At 40.3% G+C, this 21198-nt stretch overlaps 1 protein-coding gene across 1 annotated transcript in view; it reads right to left on the reverse strand.

Moving 5' to 3' along the window:
• MROH2B (maestro heat like repeat family member 2B) overlaps positions 1 to 21198 on the reverse strand; it is a 58838-nt gene that overhangs the window by 4596 nt on the left and 33044 nt on the right. Inside the window, exons 22-37 of the mRNA XM_069492264.1 lie at positions 20982 to 21008; positions 20170 to 20289; positions 19881 to 19960; positions 16414 to 16549; positions 16221 to 16316; positions 15866 to 15955; positions 15361 to 15481; positions 13159 to 13256; positions 7880 to 8032; positions 6544 to 6701; positions 5854 to 5980; positions 5140 to 5327; positions 4277 to 4417; positions 3790 to 3904; positions 2644 to 2790; positions 2218 to 2400 (exon numbers count right to left, since the gene is read on the reverse strand). Of these exons, the coding sequence (XP_069348365.1) occupies positions 2218 to 2400; positions 2644 to 2790; positions 3790 to 3904; positions 4277 to 4417; positions 5140 to 5327; positions 5854 to 5980; positions 6544 to 6701; positions 7880 to 8032; positions 13159 to 13256; positions 15361 to 15481; positions 15866 to 15955; positions 16221 to 16316; positions 16414 to 16549; positions 19881 to 19960; positions 20170 to 20289; positions 20982 to 21008 (1980 nt within the window). The remainder of the gene's footprint in view (positions 1 to 2217; positions 2401 to 2643; positions 2791 to 3789; positions 3905 to 4276; positions 4418 to 5139; positions 5328 to 5853; positions 5981 to 6543; positions 6702 to 7879; positions 8033 to 13158; positions 13257 to 15360; positions 15482 to 15865; positions 15956 to 16220; positions 16317 to 16413; positions 16550 to 19880; positions 19961 to 20169; positions 20290 to 20981; positions 21009 to 21198) is intronic.

Below are 21198 nucleotides of genomic sequence, written 5' to 3' on the forward strand. Positions count from 1 at the left end.
TCCAATGTCCTCGTTTTCTGTTGAGAAAATGGAATCACAGAGAGTTAAGCTCAGAGTGACAGTGTGGGGAACAGTAGCAAGAAGGGACTGGATGGAGCCCAGGCCAGCAGCCGCATTTTCTGTTTTGCCATTTCACTGAAGTGTTGCCATGTTTTGAGAATTCCAAGAGAGTACTTAAATATTGGAAGAAAAAAAAAAAAGAGAGAAAACTTGGCCATTATAGAATCACACACTTAATCTATAGAAAAATATGGGGCAAAGTGTCGAGTTAAGTATATTTGCAGAAAGATAGCATTACTGGAAAATAAATAGTGCGTTATTACATAGACCCAAGTTTTTCCAACTTTACTTTTATGCAAACATGATGGAATTGATATCTATTAGGAATGAGAAAGGTCTAACAACCAGGAAGACTTTAGATTGATTTTTCTTCTGCAATAATACTAAGAAACATTATCTTGATCACAAAACTGTTAGGTAGACTTGTGATTTACTGGAGGCTCAGATTCAAGAGAATTATTATTATTATTGTTGGATCAACAACAACCCAGGAAACCTAACAGGTGGGGTTCTGTAGGGATGACTTAAGCTCTTTGTTGTTAAAGATTGTCATCAATTATCTGTGTAATGAAAGAGAGAACATCTTTGTTATTTTTACAGAAGATTTACTAAATTGGGCTGGAGCCTAGTAAGCATTTTTCAGAATAAGATGAGAATTAAAAGCGATATTAGTTAATTGGAGAAAATAGTTGGAAATAAGCAGAAAGCTGTTTTCAAAGGCCAGGTTTATCCTAGCACATAGACAAGGGAAACTGTAGAAACACAACACTAAAGAATTATTGACTGTGAGCATAGATTGCAGACTAAATTCTAGAGGTCTGTATGGTTAATAAATTGCAGAGTCAGGAAGAAAGGGCAAGATTAAAAAAAATTGGAGCAAATAAATAGGAAAAGGTTGGACTTGAGAGGTAATTTTTCTTTAGATTCTATTTAATACTTCTCAGGTCTAATTCAGAGATCTAACTCAGTCACTGGCTTGCAAAATATTTAATGAGCAGAAAAATTAGGTTTATGATGAATAATGAAGGAAATGGTGATTTTTTTCAATCTGGAGACTAGAAGGTAAATAGGTAATTTAATAAAGCCTTAATGTTTATGAAAAATGCACTAGAGGTGGCAACTAGAAGTTTTCCATCTTCTCTGACAACAGAACATGAGGAAACAGGTTTAGGTCACAAAATAATAGATTTAAGTCAGATGTGAAATAGATCTTTACATAGATAGCAGTGAATAAACCAAAAATAAATACCCAAACGTAGTTTCCTAGAAGGTATAAGGGAAAATGACCCTCCTCTGCCTAGGTTTGCCAACTGAGCTTTTTTGAAATCAGGGCTATATATGGAGTAGATTTGTGCTTGGCAAACCAAGCACCTTTTCTATAAAAGGCCAGACAGTAAATAATTCAAACTTGTGGGTCATATGGTCTCTGTAACAGCTAATAAACTCTGCTAGCGGAGTGTGCAAGAAGCCATAGACATATGTAATCAACGAGTATGGCTGTGTTCCTATAAAACTTTATTTGCCAAAACAGACTGTGCACTGGATTTGGTCAATGGGCTATAGTCTACAGAGTGCTGGATGAAAAGAATCTCTGAAGTGGAAGGACGGTGTTGGAGGCAACATTGTCTTTATTCAGGCCCTAGTCCTGCATTGAATATTGCCATGATTTGTGTCCCCCCAGCCCCCAAAAGCAAACCATGAGGTGAAGATTTAGGTGCAAGTAATTTATTCAGGAGGTGAGCCCAGAAAGCATGAGGAAGAGTGGGAATGAGACAGGGAAGCGAGGAGAGCTAAGAAAGAGAGTATTCATGAGTGTTACTCTTATGGGCAAGTGGCGCTCAATCCTTCGGAGCAGGGAGGAAGCTGGGGAATTTACAAACTCTTCTTTCTCATTGTTTGGGGGTCCTTCCCAGGGTATTTCTTCCTCTAATAATTCTGGCCCAACCTGCTTAGACTGATCGTGATTCCCCAGCCAGAAAGCACTCTCAGGCAGAAAGACAGAGGAAGCCAGAAACCTACGTGGGGCTTGCCTGCAGGAGACCTCAGGGGTTGGCCAAGGAATATGCACTTACGTTGTCTTCCACAAGCACTACCTGAACTTTGTTCTGTTCACTCACTTCTTCTGGGAAAGGAAGATTCCTGAACAGGCTCACTTACGTCTTCAAAGAAGGTTCTCGTTTGCAGCACTATTTCTTTGAAGTAGAAGCTCACATCTCGGTCTGTGAGCAGTTCCAGGATCTTTTTGAGAGCCTTCAAGCTTTCACAGACGACTTCAGTGCGAGCCAGGTGATACAGGCCTCTGATGACAGATTCTAACATTATCTGCTTATGCTTCTTCACCTATTTTGAAACAAGGTCTCAATCTCTAAAATTGTTCTCTGTCTATCTGGAATAGGTTAGGAGTCCCCCAGACAAGGGGACTGAAATTCTGTTAGGGTCACATGTGCTTCAACCCAAGAGCCACCACTTTAGCAATTTATTTGAATTTTCACTTAATTTATAGTCATTTACTAGGTGTGGGTTAGTAACTAATTGTTTCAAAACTCTATTTAAGTGAACTCTTTCCCCTAGAAAGCCTTTTACCTTGTGAGGGGCCCCGGACGCCGTGTTGCCGAGTCCTCGGATGGCCATTTGCCTCAGAATGGCGTTGGAGTCCCAGGCGCTCTGATCCATCAAGCTCAGCACATCCCGCAGATTCCCGTGCTTCCAAAGGATCGGCTCCTTCATGAGCTGAAATCAACACACTCCTCCCTTTTAGTTAAGGCAGGGGCCTCCCTTCAGGAGAGTGCCACAAGGCGTCACAACTACAATTAAAGAGAGGCCCTTGATGCTTGTGGAGCAGAGGAGAAAGCCCTCAGGGGAACCAGCAAGTCTTGCAGAAGCTAAACTCTAGAGGTGAGTGGCCCATAGGTCAAGGTTACGTGGTGATGAGAACCCAAATATCTAGATAAGAGATGTGTCTAGGCTGGGCGCGGTGGCTCACGCCTGTAATCCTAGCACTCTGGGAGGCCGAGGCGGGTGGATTGTTTGAGCTCAGGAGTTCGAGACCAGCCTGAGCAAGAGCGAGACCCCATCTCTACTAAAAATAGAAAGAAATTATCTGGCCAACTAAAATATACATATATTAGAAAAAATTAGCCGGGCATGGTGGCGCATGCCTGTAGTCCCAGCTACTCGGGAGGCTGAGGCGGGAGGATCGTTTAAGCCCAGGAGTTTGAGGTTGCTGTGAGCTAGGCTGACGCCACGGCACTCACTCTAGCCTGGGCAACAAAGCGAGACTCTGTCTCAAAAAAAAAAAAAAAAAAAAAAAAAAAAAAAAAAGAGATGTGTCTAGTTTAAATGGAAAATTAGGGCAGGGAAAACATGAATTCCTGATGATGTTCCTTCTCTGGATTGGCCGAGATGGTCTTTATGCTAGAGTTCCAAGGGTCAGCACCAATATGCTTGTTGGTTACTTTTTCTTTTATCCTTCCCAGATTTGTTCTCCTCCCTTCTCTGCCCTATGAGGTTGATTTCTGCACACCAGAGGGCAGGAGGTGGTTTTCTGAGGGTGCTTTCTCCTCTCTCTTTCACTCCCTGCTTAGGCACCATATCTCTGGCAGAAGCTGGTTCCTCCACTACTAAAGCTCCCCTTGAAGGTTCCCTTTCCATGGTTTCATCTCTCTCTGAGCTCCAGATCCCTCCCGAAGGGGACCCAGTGAGCACGCTCTGATGGCTGCTGTCCCTTGCCTCACAGAAGAAAGCTGTGCCCGTTATCCGGTAGTATTCCGAGGAGGAGGTGAGAGATGACAGTAGTTGTTCCATGATGTCCAGTATGACTCCATGTTGCCACACTGCCATGCTCCTAGAAAATGCAAATTTTAGCAGAGAATTCTTTTCCCCCTAAACAATGGAGGAAATATTAGTGTATTTGTTCATCAGGTAAATAATTTTGAACTTTAAAATAGCCTACCCAAGTGTCCAATTTAAATGTGGTTTGTCTAAAGCTGTTCACTTAAATCAGTCTTTTTTCTTTTTTTTTTTTTTTTTCCTGAGGGGAGCAGTAAGGTGGGGCTGATCTTACCATCTCTTCCCACCCTCTTTGCTTTTTCTTCCCTGTTTATTCCCCATGGACTATAAGTCTGAGGTGAGTTGATCACTCTCAGTGAAGTTGCCTGCATTGCATGTCTATTCTTTGTTTTTGGTTTTTTCCTCTGTATCTGGTTCTGCACAATACCTGGCCAGCGCACATACTCCTATGTGATGGGTCGCAGGGCTGCTGAGAAGGGTCCATAAGTTGTCCCCCTCATCAGATTCTTTTGCAAGGCCTTCTCTCATGGCTTGGGCTTGCAAACATTTTAGAGTTGCAGTTGAGAGCCTAAAGAAGACAGTTGGCATCACAAAAGGAAGTCAGCCCCATACAGAGAATTATGAATTTCCAAGTTCACATTTCCTGCTTCCCACAATGCTCCCCCATTCCTGGATTAATGGATGTTTGTAAGGAAAAAAGAGGGAGCCCTACTCTCATACTTTAGCCTTGGGGGTCCAAGGGGACATGCAGATGACTTGGGCCAGTAAGCAATGCCACAAAATCTTGTCAACCCTCCAGGAGGCGAAAAAAGTCCTAAGAATGGAAAGTGAAAAATATTCTATCTCACTAATTCTAAAACAGCATCTCTGAAATCAGGATACGTCTTGCAGGGTGTGTGTATTAAAATTGTTGTCTTGTAATTGGCGAAGTCCTAGATTTTATAAAATATGGTATTTATTTTTATTTTTCTTCTCTCCCTGGTTACCTTCAAGGTCACAGAATTCTAGCTTTCCTAGAAAGGTCTCAGTGAAAGAAACAAAAGAGAATAGAATATGCCCTCTAGGGAGGAAAGCATAGCCCCTTGTTTCGTATGTGACCATTCTGTGCAGCTACACTGGGTACTGGCTCAGGAAGAGGAACTACAGTGTTGTGGCTTAAGAACATTAGAGCCTCGTTTCTTCACGGGCGTTTGGTGCCACGCTGGGAGGCACAGACTGACTTCCACAGCCCCTCTTCTGGAATCGGGGGTCAGGACAGCTCCGGAAGGCTCTCCCCGCTTGGCCATTTACCTGCAGGGGTCTGCGACCTGCTGCCGTTCTCCCTGCTGCATCACGCGCCGCCTGTGGCTCAAGGGCGCAGTGGGCATCTTCTGGCCCAGTGTGCAGCTGACCAGCTTCAGGAGGAGCGTGAACAGCTCCGGGTACAAGCGAGTGATGGGGGTGCCCCATGAGACCACTTCTTGTATAGCACAGGCCACCTGGGGGGAGAAAGGCTCTGTGGGTCGGGCAGTCTCCTTTCCTCCAAGGCCATCTTCTTCCTGGGCTGATCTGCAAGTTTGTTTTCTCCCCCAGCGATTGCTTTCCAAGCTGGCCACGGTCATGGCAAAAACACACTAAAAAGGGAGGGTTTATGTGTCTGGGAACTTCTCAACTCAGGCTGTGTTTTTCTCTCGGGACTGCCATGTTGGCACTCTGACTGCCGGGGGCACCAGTCATGTAAAATAAAATGTTTTTCAGCATTAGAGTTTCTCAACCAAAAAAAGGATGCTTTGGATATCTTGAAGACTAATCTGGAAATACAGATACAAAGGTTTTCTTTGTGGTCGACAAGAAATTTGCTTCAAAAAATGATCAGCCACAGACAAAATTACCACATATTTGTCCAATATAAACTAAAGTCAGGGTACCAGAGAAGTGTGCTTCATGCTACAGCGCTGAGTTCTAGATGGGGACAGATCATGGAGGAGGCACAGCTCCGGGCTCGAGAAGGGTCGGCCAACTCACTGAAATCGCTTCGGTCCCAGCGATGTCATCCTCCAACCCCGTCTCCAGTTTGTTTACTAAGGCCCGCATGAGTTTCCCACTGGAGGCTGGGTTTTCAGCCAGGGCCTTCCACAGTGTCTTTGTGTCCCTAGGGTGGCAAGGCAGGAAATTGATAGATAAGGTATGACTCTTTGGGCTGTGAGCTTTTCCTTCTGACTCACTCTAAAATCACATTATGACTAATCACAATTTCAAGGGCAGATAGACATGCTGCCGTGCCTGGGGAGCATTCTGGCCTTGGGTTACTGAGGTTTATTAAGGTCCATCAGGTCCGAAACCTCTCACGTAGGTGCACTCTGGGCCACCAAAAAGAGGAGAAATATTCACTTTCTAATATTCACTTACCCTTGTGGTGTATTTTTTTCCAAAAAAATCTCATTATCATTTAATGAGGATATGTATTTCCTCATTGAATATACATATCACATATACAAATGTATTTATATCAATATATATTGACTCTGTAAGTATATATGTTTATGAAAAACTCTTGGGAAAACATTGCTTGTGATTCAAATACCAATTTTTAAATATTCAAGTGAGATGTTTTCAAACTTTGTTTGCTCTCTGTTTCTCAAACAGTACATCCTTCCCCAGTGCTTTTCAGAGTGGCCTTTCCTGGGAGAAGGGATCAGTTCAATTAGAGTCTACCTGTCAAAGGGCAGAGGCTTCTGTAAAAGGTTGACAACAACTGCCTCCATGTGAAAGCTGGCTATCTGGGAGATGGCTTCTAAAACAAACTGGAAACTTTCTTCCTTTTGTCTGAGGACCGGCATGTGACGGTAAATTGAGTTCAAGATCTCCAATAGCTAAAAAGAAAAAGTCAAGTCAGACATTAAGTTGCCATTTTCTCTCTACATGAATGGCTCAGGATGAGTACATCAGCATGCACTGGGTGGGTGGTTAATGACTTATAAATAATGTTAAAAACAATAATTGATTCTACACATGGCCTATTTCTCACTCAGGAAGATTATTGGTGAATCAGGTATTTATTCCCAAATCAATTTAGCAAACCCTTAGTGAAAGGTGCATTATGCCAGGTGCTGTGCTGGGCAATGTGGAGAATTTACCGAAGATGAAAAAGACGTACCAAAGGGAGTAAGTGATCGAATACAGGATATTAGTCATATACCCGAAGAACTGTGCTCAAGGCAGGCTATGGCAAATGATATGTAAGAGGTGCAAAGACCTGATAGAGGAACCCAGAAGGAACTGAGTCATTTTGGAGGGGCATTTGGTCTGAGTGTTGAAGGATATGTAGCAATTTCAAAAGGCAAGGTGGAGACAGTAGGCAAGGGCATCCAAAGGTGTAAAATCAAAAGACACGAGAGGCAGAGCACAGAGGATTTTTAGGGTAGTGAAACTATTCTGTGTTCTATTATAATGGAGGATACATGCCATTATGTATTCGTCAAACCCCTAGAATTGTACAACATCAAAAGTAAACTCTAAACCCTAAAGTCCACATAAGCTATGGACTTTGGGTGATAATGATGTGTCAGTGTAGGTTCACCAATTGTAACAAATGTGCCATTCTGCTATGGGATGTTGATACTGGGGGAGGCTGTGCGTGGGAAGGGAGTAGATGGGAACTCTCAGCTCAGTTTTGCTGTGAACCTAAAATTGCTCTAAAAATGAAGTCTGTTTAAAAAAAATCATGAGGACACGGGCATAAGAAAATGCCAAAGGCGGGCGCAGTGGCTCATGCCTGTAATCCTAGCACTCTGGGAGACTGAGGCAGGAAGATTGCTTGAGGTCAGGAGTTGGAGACCAGCCTGAGCAAGAGCGAGACCCCGTCTCTACTTAAAAAAAATAGAAAGAAGTGATCTGGACAGCTAAAATTATATATATATATATAGAAAAAAATTAGCCGGGCATGGTGGCGCATGACTGTAGTCCCAGCTACTCGGGAGGCTGAGGCAGGAGGATCGCATTTCAGAAGTGTTGGAATTCTGCTCAGTTATAGAACCAGCCATCAGTTCACCTGGTCTTCCAGAGCCACCCCCTGCTCCTTCAGGGCAGCAATCATCCATATGCCACAGGCCGTGGTACACGTGGGGTTGAGGCTCTCCAGACCATCCAGTGTTTCCTCCAGGAACATCTGAATCTCCTCATTCGGGATGGATTTACTGACAATCTGAAAATGCACCCAGAAAGATTCACACTACCAACCACCTCTCTTTCTGTCTAGATACTTAGAACATGCTGCTATTGTTTTTTTTAGGATATTAAAACAATAGGGCATTCCAACAGCTCATGATTGAGGCCATAGGAACTAGAGAAAATGCTAAAAGAGGACACAGACATGACCTTATTATCTCTAAGCAAACTTTCCCTGGAGTTGTCTTTTTATTATTTCATATTTTTTTTTGAATCCCAAGCTTGCAATTTCCTCTCCAAACCTAAAGTTACAGCATATTGCATAAGGGAAAAATAATGCATAATGTTTGCATAGCAACTTATATACTGTAATGTACTTTCACATACATTTTATATATCATAGAAACATGTCTTGAATCTGCCAAAGAATAGCTAAGCCTTGAGAATTCAGGAAAATCTGCCGACATGTACTAAGTGCCGTGCTGAATACTCAGGTGCCTGACAGTCTCCATATAGAGTATGGATTACCAGGAGCCCTGCTTCTCTCTTCCATGTTTCAATATTGAGAAGTCAACAAAAGGTCAAGAAAATAAAAAAACAACTTTGCAGTTTTGGTCTCCAGGTTCAAGAACCATACAGAACGTTTCGTTGACAGCACTGTGTGGATCTGCGTGTGTAGCCTGTGTACGTGCATTAATGAAAAGGGGGCAGGCAGGTAAAACCTGGCAGTTTGAATGAGCTCTAGGAGTATTACCTGGGGTTTTAACTAAACAAGATGGTAATGATTATGAATTTGTAGACATGGGAACATTCCTATTTACAGCTGACTTCCCCTCCATTAAATGGGCTGCTGATGTTTTATTGAGAAGAAATGAGCTCCTTCCATGAATAGCTACATATCCCAGTGATTGTTTAGTTATAGTTCCACACTTAAAGGACTGGACTACTGCTCCTATTATGTGTAACACCAAATGCTTGCCTGGTGTCCAAGGTCAGTGGTTATCTGTTTTGTTTTCACATTGGGATGGATTTTGATTTAGGAAGAAAGGAAAGAAGGGAACTCATGTTTTAAGCATATTTTTGAGCATGTCCCAGACGCCTTTCAGGCATTTGACACATGCTTCCTCCTTGTCCCCTGAGTGGTTTCTCTGCCACATGCTGATCATTTTCTCATGTCTCTGCTACTGCCACCTTGGTCCAAGCTACCTCATCTGACACCTGGATTCTTGCAGTTTACTCCAAACTAACTTCTCTGATTTTGCTCTTTGCAGCCTATATTCTATTCTCCACACACTAGCCAGAATGATCCTCAGAAATGTAAGTCTAATCATATTTCTCCTCTCAGAACCACTGCTATCTCATAAGGCACCTTTGCACATTAGGAAAGTGTACCCTGTCCTCACGATGTTACACTTCTGTCTGTAAATATAGTGTCATAAAAATGTATTGATTTTGTTGTATCCTTTATTGGAATCTAGAAAATTTCCATGATACAAATATAAATCTGCAATGTCTACATTATGAATGATGCTACTTTACATGATGGTGCCCTTTTGCATTTCACAACTGGCAAAATTGTACATAGTGGCCCTGATTCTTCTACTCAGAACACTCTACTGGCTTTTTTTGTTTTTTTTTTTTTTCAAAATATTATGGGGGTACAAATGTTTTTGGTTACATGTATCAATTCTGTTATGCTCAAGTCAGGGTTATAAGCGTGCCCATCACCTAGATAGTGTTCATTGTACCCGTTCATTGTACTGATGGGTAGGTTTTTACCCATCCCCTCCTCCCACCGCCCCCCCTACTTGATTCCCACTGAGTTTTATTTCCCTCTGTGTACTTGTGTGTGCATCAGTTAGTTACAATTTAATAGCATGTACATGTAGTGTTTAGTTTTCCATTTTTTAGGTACTTCACTTAGGATAATGGTCTCCAGTTCCATCCAAATTGTTGCAAAATGCCTTAATGCATCCTTCTTCATGGCTGCCTAGTATTCCATAATATACATAGTCTGCACTTCATTAATCCACTCATGTATTGATGGGCACTTGGGTTGATTCCACATCTTTGCAATTGTGAATTGTGCTGCAATGAACATTCGAGTGCAGGTAATCTTTTTAATAAAATGACTTCTTTTCCTTTTGATAAATACACAGTATTGGGATTGCTGGATCAAATGGTAGGTCTACTTTTAGTTCTTTGAGGAATCTCCATATTGTTCTCCACAGAGGTTGTACTACTTTGCAGTCCCACCAACAGTGTATAAGCATTCCTTTTTCTCTGCATCCACACCAGCATCTATTGTCTTTGGACTTTTTGATAAAAACCATTCTAACTGGGGTAAGGTGATATCTCATTGTGGTTTTAATTTGCATTTCCCTGATGATTAGTGACATTGTGCATTTTATGATATGTTTATTGGCCATTTGTCTACGTTCTTTTGCAAAGCTTCTGTTCATGTCTTTTGCCCACTTTTTTTGGATACATTTCTTTTTTTTTTTTTTTAATTTCAGAATATTGCAGGGTACAAATGCTTTGGTTACATATATTGTCTTTGCACCACCCAAGTCAGAGCTATAAGCGTGCCCCCAGACATTGCATGCTGTACCCATTAGGTGTGAATTTACCCATCCCTTCCTCCCCCTCCCACCTGCCTGATGCCCTATGAATGTTACTTCCATATGTCCACATAAGTGTTGATCAATTAGTGCAAATTTTTAATGGGATTGTTTGTTTTTTTCTTGCTAATTATTTTTGATGTGCTGTTGAAATCAGTTTGCTAGTATTCTGTTGACAATTTTTGCATCCATGTTCTTAAAGAACATTGTTATGTAGTTTTCTTTGTGTGTGTGTGTGCTTGTGTGCATGTATGTGTGTGTGTGTTCTTTCCTGGCTTTGATATCAGGGTGATACTGGATTGATAGAATGAGTTAGGGAGGATTCCCTCCTTCTTGATGTTATAAAACAGTTTCTATAGGATAGGTGCCAGTTCTTCTTTGTATCTGGTAGAATTAAGCTGCGAATCCATCTGGTCAGGGGCTACTTTGTGCTGCGAGATTTTTTTTTTATTTTACTACTGTTTCAATCTTGCTTCTCCTTATAGTTCTGTTTAGAATTTCTATTTCTTCCTGATTGAGTCTTGGGAGATTGTGTTTTTCTAAGAATATATCCATTTTCTCTAGGTTTTCTAGTTCGTGTGTGTAGGAGTTTTCATAGAATTCACAGATCATATTTTCTATTTCTGGGGTATCAATTGTTATGTCTCATTTTTCACTTCTGATTAAGTTTGTTTTTTTTTTTTTTTTGAGACAACGTCTCACTCTGTTGCCCAGGCTAGAGTGCCGTGGCATCAGCCTCACTCACAGCAACCTCAAACTCCTGGGCTCAAGCGATCCTCCTGCCTCAGCCTCCCGAGTAGCTGGGACTACAGGCATGCGCCACCATGCCCGGCTAATTTTTTCTGTATATATTTTTAGTTGTCCATATAATTTCTTTCTATTTTTTAGTAGAGACGGGGTCTCGCTCTTGCTCAGGCTGGTCTTGAACTCCTGAGCTCAAACGATCCACCCGCCTCGGCCTCCCAGAGTGCTAGGATTACAGGCGTGAGCCACCGCGCCCGGCCACTTCTGATTAAGTTTATGTGAGTTTTTTCTCTTCTATTTCTGGTTAATCTGGCTAGTGGTCTATCAATTTTGTTTATCTTTTCAAAGAAAGAACTTTTTATTTCATTGATTCTTTATATTATCTTTTTGATTTTCATATTGTTTGGCTTTGCTCTGAGCTTTTTTATTTCTTTTCTTCTTCTGGCTTTGGGTTTGGTTTGTTCTTTTTTTTTTCTAGTTCCTTGAGATATGACATTAGGTTGCTAATTTGTGATCTTTCTGTCTTTTGGACATGGGCATTTAAGGCTATGAACTTCCCCCATAGGACTGCTTTGACTATATCCCATAGATTTTTTCTTTTTTTAATTTTTTCTTATTTCAGCATATTACAGGGGTACAAATGTTTAGGTTATGTATATTGCCTTTGCCCCACCCGAGTCAGAGCTTCAAGCATGTCCATCCCCCAGATGGTGCACACCGCACCCATTAGGTGTGTATATGCTCCCCCCCCATCTGCCCAACACCTGATAAATGTTATTACTATATGTCCAAGAAAAAAACAAACAACCCCATTAAAAAGTGGGCAAAAAACATGAACAGTAGTGTTATGAAAGAAGACAGACAAATGGTCAACAAGGATGTGAAAACATGCTCAACATCACTAATTGTCACGGAAATGCAAATTAAAACTACAATGAGATACCACCTTACCCCTATCATCATGGCCATTATTAAAAAGTCAAAAACCAATAGGCACTGGTGTGGATGCAGAGAGAAGAGAATGCCTGTACACTGTTGGTGGGACTGCAAATTAGTACAACCTCTATGGATAACAGTATGGAGATTCTTCAAAGAAATAAATATAGTCTTACCATTCAACTCAGCAATCCTACTACTGGGTATCTGCCCAAAGGAAAATAAGTCATTTTATCAAAAAGACACCTGCACTTGAATGTTTACTGCTTCACAATCCACATTTGCAAAGACGTGGAATCAACCTGAGTGCCCATCAATTCATGAGTAGATAAAGAAAATGTGGCATATACACCATGAAATACTACTTAACCTTAAAAAGGAATGAAATAGTGTCATTTGCAGCAACATGGATGGAACTGGAGACCATTATCCTAAGTGTAGTATCTCAGGAATGGAAAACCAAGACCATATGTTCTCGTTACTAAGCGGGAGCTAATATAAGGGTATATACAGGCATAAAGTGATATAAAGGACATGAGAAACCAAGAAGGGGGGAGGATGGGAGAGGGGATATGGGATAAAAAACTTACCTGTTGGGTACAATGAACACTATTCTGGTGATGGGCACACCAAAAGCCGTGACTTAATCATTATACAAGGTATCCATGTAAGAAAATCACTTGTACTCCCTTAATTAACATTTTGAAATAAAAAAAATAAATGACAGGACAAAAGGTCTTTCATTATGCTTGAATGTCTAGACCATTGCCTTCCTTAATAGTGGGGAGTACATAGCTTACTCATTAGGAAATCAATCTAGAATCATCTTTACATTCCTTGGCAAGACTTCTATATTTATTACCTTAGCTATTTTAGAAGAAATCTTCATCTGGACCTGCACATCATCACTTTCCAGCCCTTCCTGCAAACCCTGCAGTCTTTCCACTTCTAGGTGAATACCTAAAATCAACAGAGAGAGAAATGAATAAGAGTTCAAAGACCTGCTAGGGGTTGATGAGGCTGGCTATATTTTGATGTGACTCTAAATCAGCTGCTGTCTGGTGAGATGGTGAACACACCACACTGAGTATTTCCTACTTGGTGGTACCATGCTGAATACCCTGCATACAATGATCTCATTTATTATTCACAAAGATTATCTAGGGTAGACTCTCCTGTTATTGTCTCTATTTTGGAATTGAGAAAGGTGGGGCAGAGAGATGTGATGCCATTGCCGAAGGTCATGCAGTGAGTTAAAATAGGAGAGTTGGAATTTGAACCCTGGTCTGCCTGACACAATGCCCAGGCTCTGACTACTCTGCTATACTGCCGTCTCTTTCAGGGTTCCATTTTTCAGTGAGCCACCTTACTGGGGAAATTGAAAAGTAACTACTGTGATAAAAAGTTTCCAACAGCAACTACATAAGTGATTTTTGAGATCAACTTATAAATGCAGACCTAAAGAATAATGATTTTCTGTTTTTTAAATTTGAATGTACAGTGATTGTGGAAACACTTGAGCATTTTGTGGAAGGCAGCGTAGCCCAGTGGAACACATGTGGACACACCTGGGCTCAGAGCTCAGCTACAATACTTTCAGTAAACTCCTTAATTTCAAATCCCTCATTTCAAAACTAATTGAGGAACATCCATGAATATTAATGGGTATTTAATTTAGCATCACACTTGTTACTTGTGCCTAGTAGGTGTTTAACAGCACAAGTTCTTTTTCTCCCTCTACCATTCTTGTTTGATCAATCAAAGAAAAAGAGTTAATGTAACTGAAGAACGGGATTTCTTGTTAACAAAGAGTATATGAGAAACTTAATTTTTCATGTTTTAGGAAAATGCAGTAGGCAAAAGGAAGAATAGGTAGAACAACAATAATAGGTAGAATAATAACAGGTAGAATTCAAATTTCTTTCTTCCTGTGAGTCGCTTTCTGGAACATTTTTTCTCTTACTGGAATGGTTCTTTAGTTTCCCTTCCTCCCTCCCTCCCTTCCTTCTTCCCTTCCTTCCCTCTTTCCTTCTTTCTTTCTTTCTTGTCTTGGTAAAAGGGTATATCCTTAATGGCTTATTTTTCCATAGTCTAAGGGACTTTCATACCTATTCTGACTCTGCTGAATAAATTTTTTCTTTTTGACTGGGTACCCCCCAACTCCCCAACCAAATCCCACCTTTTGGCTTTAACACACTTTACTTATGTGAATCTTAGAATTATAATATCTCTGTGTTTCCAGTATCAGAACAGTGTCTGACACATGGAAAGGAACTCAATATATATTCTGAGTAGCTAAAAGAGCGATGATGAGAACATAGGCATAAGATGGCATTAAACCTAGACTGAGTGTTCCTGGCTGCACCTGGTGTCCACAGAACTGTGCACACACAGTGTAGGGCTGTCGTAGCTGAAACACCTGCTGAATTAACCTGATAGGATGCCCCAGTTGTTGGTTTCAGCGTGAGACTGAGGTTTTGAAATCCCTTATATTTTCTGATATTGACAGTTATTCTCATGTACTTGGAGAGCAGGGGGAGGTCCTGCTCTCCTGAAAAAACCTTCACAAAGTTCTGCCTCTTAGAGAGCTTTGAAAGTCACTTAGCACCATAATAACAGTGCAATCTTCCCCTGAAGAAAACTGTGTGATAGAGGAAGCATTGCTAATATGCCCAATTACTCAGTGATTTAAATCAGAGACTCTCAAAACATTTTACCTACTTTAATGGATCTTTATAATGCTCCGGTGTTATTATCTTTATTTTAAAAAATAGGAAAATGGAGCCACGGAGGAAAAAATGACTTGTTTCAGATCTAAGAAAGACACAAATTCTGTGATATAATTAAGGCATTAAAACTGAGGAATGGCTGAACTAGAGAGGGAGAGAGAAAAAGAGGAGAGGAGGGGAGAGGGAAGTGGAGGGCAGAGAAGAGAAGGGGAGGAGAGGAGAGAGAATCATGGGAGGAGAGGAAGGAAAGAGATATAGATGCACAAAGAGAAAAACAGAATAAAAGAAAATAGGTAACTTCTCTTCTTTTGTGGGTCCCCCCACCTCTTTCTCACCTTTTATAGAGAGCAGAGCAATAGCTGAGCTAGCAGCCGCCTGGCGGATGGTGGGCAGGGTGTCACAGCAGTGAGGAGCCAGGAGCCCGAGTAGTGAACCTATTTTAAAGTCCTCTGGTGCCTGCAGGACAAAGGAGGCACTCCAATGTGGTGGGATGGCCGGATGGTTTCCCAGAATATTCCCAACACTGGATCTTAAGTCCCTTATTTTGTCTCTGAAGGTCCTTAGAATGAAATTTAATCTTGAGCTTTCCCTTAAAATGTTCCTGACTCCTTAAAGGGCAGTGGAAAGGGAAGCAAGCAAGCATGCAAAGACAACCAAATAGCTCTATTTTAGTGTGCTTGCTGCAATCTGGAGTTAGGAGGTACCTGTCCGGGGGTTCTTGGGAAAGCACTCCACTCTGAGACCCGAGATCCACCAGGCAGGTGTTTTGAATTCCAGAGGCCTTGGAGATCCCTGTTGTTTGCAAGCAATGAAATCTATTTATTTTAGGGGATTACTTACTTCAATATCATTTGTCAGCACTTTCGCAGTGATCTGGAAGGCTCTTTCTCTTTCCCATTGTTTTTGTGAAACAAGCCACATCCGGAGAAGCTGTTGGTCAAGGAATAAATATACTTCCCTTAGTATTCTTCATACACATTTAGCCTCATATTCTCTCTCTGTGTCATTCTGTCTCTGTCTCTCTCCCTTTTTTTCTCTAAGAGGGTTCTCTCATTCTCACAAACAGTTTTTTAAGTGGACTGGCTCTACGTGGTGGGGAGGGTCAGGCTGGATGTGTCCCTGTGAAGAAGAGTCTGGCACGCAGGAGGGCAGATTAGGGAGAATAGGCAACAGCTTGAGCGGAGGCCCTACTCACATTAAACATTTCTTGACAGTCCTCTGCATTCACATTGTCCCATATCATGGTCCTCAGAAGTTTTCCTAGAGCATCCATGGATCGTTCATAGAGAAACTGAAATCAAATGTGCATGTGTGAGTCCCAGCCTGAGATGAGAGTAAAGTCCCACTCCATCCAGTTTTCCATCTACTCAGGCCTGGCTGCCACGTACTTTAATGTGCTCCTTGTCCTTGTCTGTCTGGCCATCATTTTTCAGACTTTCCAGAGGTGGGAGGGGCAGCAACCTCCGAATATTCTCTTCAAGAATATTGAGGTGGTCATTCAGTGAGAGCTTTGGCTTCAGTTTACTGAAATGAGAAGCATGGGGAGGATGGATATTATGATTAACAACAGAACAGCCCCGGTGAATTCCCAAGAACTGCCAATGAAATCTAAACATGTGGCAAATGTGGCACATTTTCTGCCATGTTGGTTCATATAGTAATTCTATTTTTAATTTCTTTAGGAACCTCCATACTGTTTTCCATAATAACTGTACCAATCTACATCCCCACAAACAGTGCATAGGAATTCCCTTTTCTCCACAGACAACACTTATTTTTACCCATTTTTGGGAAACGCTTTTGCCAACAAGTGTCTATCTTTTTGATAATAGCTATCTTAACAGATGTAAAGAGATATCTCATAGTGATTTTGATTTGTATTTCCCTGATGATGAATGACATTGGGTATTTTTTCATATACCTGTTGGCCATTTGTATGTCTTCTTTTGAGAAATGTCCATTCAAGTCCTTTGTCCATTTTTAAAATTGGATTATATGTTTTCTTGCTATTGAGTTGTATGACTTCTTTGTGAATTTTGAATACTAACCCCTTATTATATACATGGTTTGCAAATATTTTTTCCCAATTCATAAGTTGCCTTTTCATTTTGTCAATTGCACCCTGTGCAGTGTAGAAGCTTTTTAGCGTTCAGTTTAGGTTAGTGCCACCTATTTATTTTTGCTTTTGTAGCTGAGCTTTTGTTGTGAAGACAATCTTTACAACAAGTGTTGTTGAAAAACTGAATGTCCGCATACAAAACAGTTATGTTACACTATATACTAAAATCAACTCACAATGAATCAAAGACCTAAATATAAGAGCTAAAACTATTAAACTCTTAGAAGAAAACATAGAGTGAAAATTTCATGACATTGGATTTGACAATGATTTCTTGAATATCACACCAGTAGCACAGGCAACAGAAGTAAAAATAGACAAACAGACTACATCAAAATTAAAAACTTCTGTGTATCAAAGGATACAATCAACAGAGTGAAAAGGCAACCTATGATACAGGAGAAAGTCCTTGTAAATCATATATCTAATGAGGGGCTAATATCCAGGATATATAAAGAAATCTTACAACTCAACAATAACAACAAAAACAACACCACCTTGATTTAAATAATGAACAAAGGACTTGAATAGACATTTCTCCAAAGAAGATATACAAATGGCCAACAAGCACAAGAAATGATGCTCAACATCACTAATCACTTGTGCACTATTTATGGGAATATAAAATGTTGCTGCTGCCATGAAAAATAGTATTGCAGTTTCTCAAAAAATTAAAAATAGAATAACCACATGACCCAGCAGTCCTACATCTGGGTATATACCTAAAATCAGGATCCTTCTATGTTAAATAGAAGTAGTGAAAACGGCATTCTTGCCTTGTTCCTTATCTTAGAAGGAAAAATTTTAGTCTTTCACTATTGAGTATGAGGGCAGCTATAAGCTTTTTATATATGGCATTTATTATGCTGAGGTAACAAATGCCATTTTAATCATTTTAATACCTGCCTACCATCTTGTTGTATTAATAGGCCTCATCTTACTTAACCAACCTCCTGTTGTTATATTTAATTGTTGCCTATTTTAAAAAACTATAAATAATACTTTGATGAATACCTTTGTCCAAGAAGTGTTTTCTGAACTTCCAAGTATAATAATTGACAGTTTTGTTCAGAAAGTATTGAGTGGCATCTATGTCATTATCAGTCATTCAGCTAAGTTCTAAAAAAAACAGTAATGAACAAAATATGGCCTGGCCTTGAAGAAGTTTTAGCCTACTGAGAAAAATAAATACAAAAATCACCCACATAATTTCTACAAAATATAGTGAAAGGCAAGATAAGGAAAATAACAGGTTTTCATGTTAACAAAGATGAAGGAAGTTTGTAGAAAACTCAAATAAATAAATCTTGAAGATGAATTAAGAATTAACCGGGCTCTAGAACAGTGTTGTCAAGTAGCAATATAATGCAAGTTGCATATGTCATTTAAAATTGTCCAGTAACCATTTTGAAAAGAGTAAAAAGAAACACGTCAAATTAATTTTAATGACATTTTTTTTAATCCAATGTATTCTGTATAATTTTAACATGTAGTCAATGTAAAAAATAACAGGATAATTAATATTACTTTGCACACTATATCTTCAAAATCCAGTGTGTTTTACACTTACATTACATCTTCATTCAGACCAGCTGCAGCTGAGGTGTACAGTAGCCACATGTGGCTAGTGACTACTCACACTTAGACAGGGCAGCTGTAGAACCTGAAAATTATTTCTAATGACAGCAAGAAAATCAGTGGTTGTCAAGCGGGAGGAATGCATTTCTGATACATGGTACAGCATGGATGGCCTTGAGGACGTTATGTTAAGTGAAATAAGTCAGTCACAAAAAGACAATACCGTATGATTTCATTTATACAAGCTACTTAGAGTAGACAAATTCACAGAAATAGAAAATAGATTGGTGGTTTCCAGGGGCTGTGGGGAGGAAAGAATGGGGAGTTAGTTTTTCAATGGGTATACAGTTTCAGTTTTACATGAGGAAAAGAGTTCTGGAGATTGGTTGTATAACAATGTGAATGGTGAATGGACTTAACACTATTGAACCATATGCTCAAAGATGACAAATTTTGTGTGTTATGTATTTTGCCATAATCAAACATAAAAAATTAAGAAATGAAAAAAGAATGTTGTTCATGAAGAATTGGTAATAATGTGGAAACATGCAATTTGTGAAGTGAGAAAAAGCAAAATGCAAAACCACATGCAGCATGGAATCTCAACCCTGTAATAAAAATGGAAGACTAGAAATAAAGACTTGAAGCAAATATACCAAAATGTGCACCACAGAGGGATGATGGGTGATTTTACTATTTTAAAACATTTTCTGTAGTTTCCAAATTTTAACAGTAAACTTGTATTTCTTTTACTTTGAGGGAAAATGTTATTTTAAAAACATGCCTAAAATTATTTTCATCTTCAGGTTTATTGCTGCTAACCACATAGAATGTAATTAGGACTTTCGTAAGTTTTTTATTGGAAGATTAAAATTTGCCTATAGGCTAAGATAAAGGGAGAAAAATTTCCTTTTGCACAGAAATTTCAGTCAATCAATAAATCTAATTCCTCTGAACAGCTCTTTAGTCTCCGTCAGTCATCAAATGATCAGTCTCTCAGCCAGTTCTGTAACTCTTTGGAAGGAAAAAAAGCCCCAGTTTGAAAGTGTTTATTTTTGGGAGGGTGCACTGGTGTCCGCACTGATAGATAAGTCAGTTGATCAGGAGGATGAGGGGGAAGAAATACTTTTTCAATAAGAACAACAAAAAATTTTCTACCTGAAGTATCTAGTGGCGATTAAGGCTTTCCACCGAACAGGGCTAGCTAAGGAATCCAGGGGTTCATCCCTAATGAAGTCCTGCAACAGAAGCAAGGCAGTGAAATGTTTCAGAAAAGCTCAAGGATGCAGCTGCAACCTCATTGGACCATTGAGTGCCCTGAGTTAGAAATAAGGCAGAGATCTGTTATGTGGGACTGGTGAATTTCATACATTTTAAAAAAGACAGCCCTGTACTCTTGGTAATGGGATACTTAGGAGTCTTCCTCATTCCCTCTCTGCACACTCACCAGCATGTAACCGATCAGTGTCTCCTTGTAGGAAAACTGGAAGTTGTGATCCTCAGCATCTTGGACAGCAATGCCAATCTCAGTGATGCTTCTTGTGAAACTCATTTGCAGATCTATGTCCTAAAGTAAAATAATTCACGATGCAAGCCATGGTCTTAGGCACCACACCCAGGTCTATAAATGTGTGGTCTGGGGTTGAAATATGTGCCCACAGAGGAGCGAGAATGCTTGCTCCCTTTGCTATCTCTACTTCAGCCTAGGATCTGAGCAGCGGGAAAAGGGAGACACAAAGGTCAATCTCTTCCTCCATCACCCATGGTAGACTGAAGGTTCTCCAGAGCAGTGGCTTTCAAACTTTTTTGACCATAAACTGAAGCAAGAAACAGTTTACAATTCCACCCAGTATTTAAATGCATGTACAAAATGTATCTAAAATACAACTGAAATAAAGTGTAATAATACTTACAACTGCTATATGCAATGCATTCTTCTATTTTCTCTTTTATGTTATTTCATTAAAAAAAATCTGCTGGTTGTGACCTCTTAAACTGATTTCTTGGTCAACTAGTGGGTCACAACTCAAAGTCTGGAAAACACTGCTTTAGTTTATAGCTCACCTTTTAAACTACCTGGAACTAGAACACAGCTACTTGTGCTGCCTTAGATTGGGATCAAGGGTCCTGGCTTTGGAATTGGATTAATTAGTTACATACTGGGATCATTTCTACTGGAATCAAATCAAGAGAATATTTATTTATGCTTGACACACTTCAAGGAAGCATGATTTGTCTGTCTGTCTCTCTATCTCATACCTTGTTCATCACAGACACTCCCAGAATCTGAAAAATCAAAGACAAAAGCAGATACTCAGTAAGCAGCAGCAGAGACAACTCAGCCCCACAGAAGGACCAGCCTCCGCCAATCATCAACAGTGAAGCAGTATTGGAGCCTTGCGTCAGGTGGTGGTGGGGGCGGGTCCTTGCCAAGCGGAAGGGAGCTGTTCACATCCTCCACCATTTTTAAAGCTAA

Source organism: Eulemur rufifrons, chromosome 17 (assembly GCF_041146395.1).
Source record: "Eulemur rufifrons isolate Redbay chromosome 17, OSU_ERuf_1, whole genome shotgun sequence".
In the NCBI taxonomy this organism is placed as follows: Eukaryota; Metazoa; Chordata; class Mammalia; order Primates; family Lemuridae; genus Eulemur; species Eulemur rufifrons.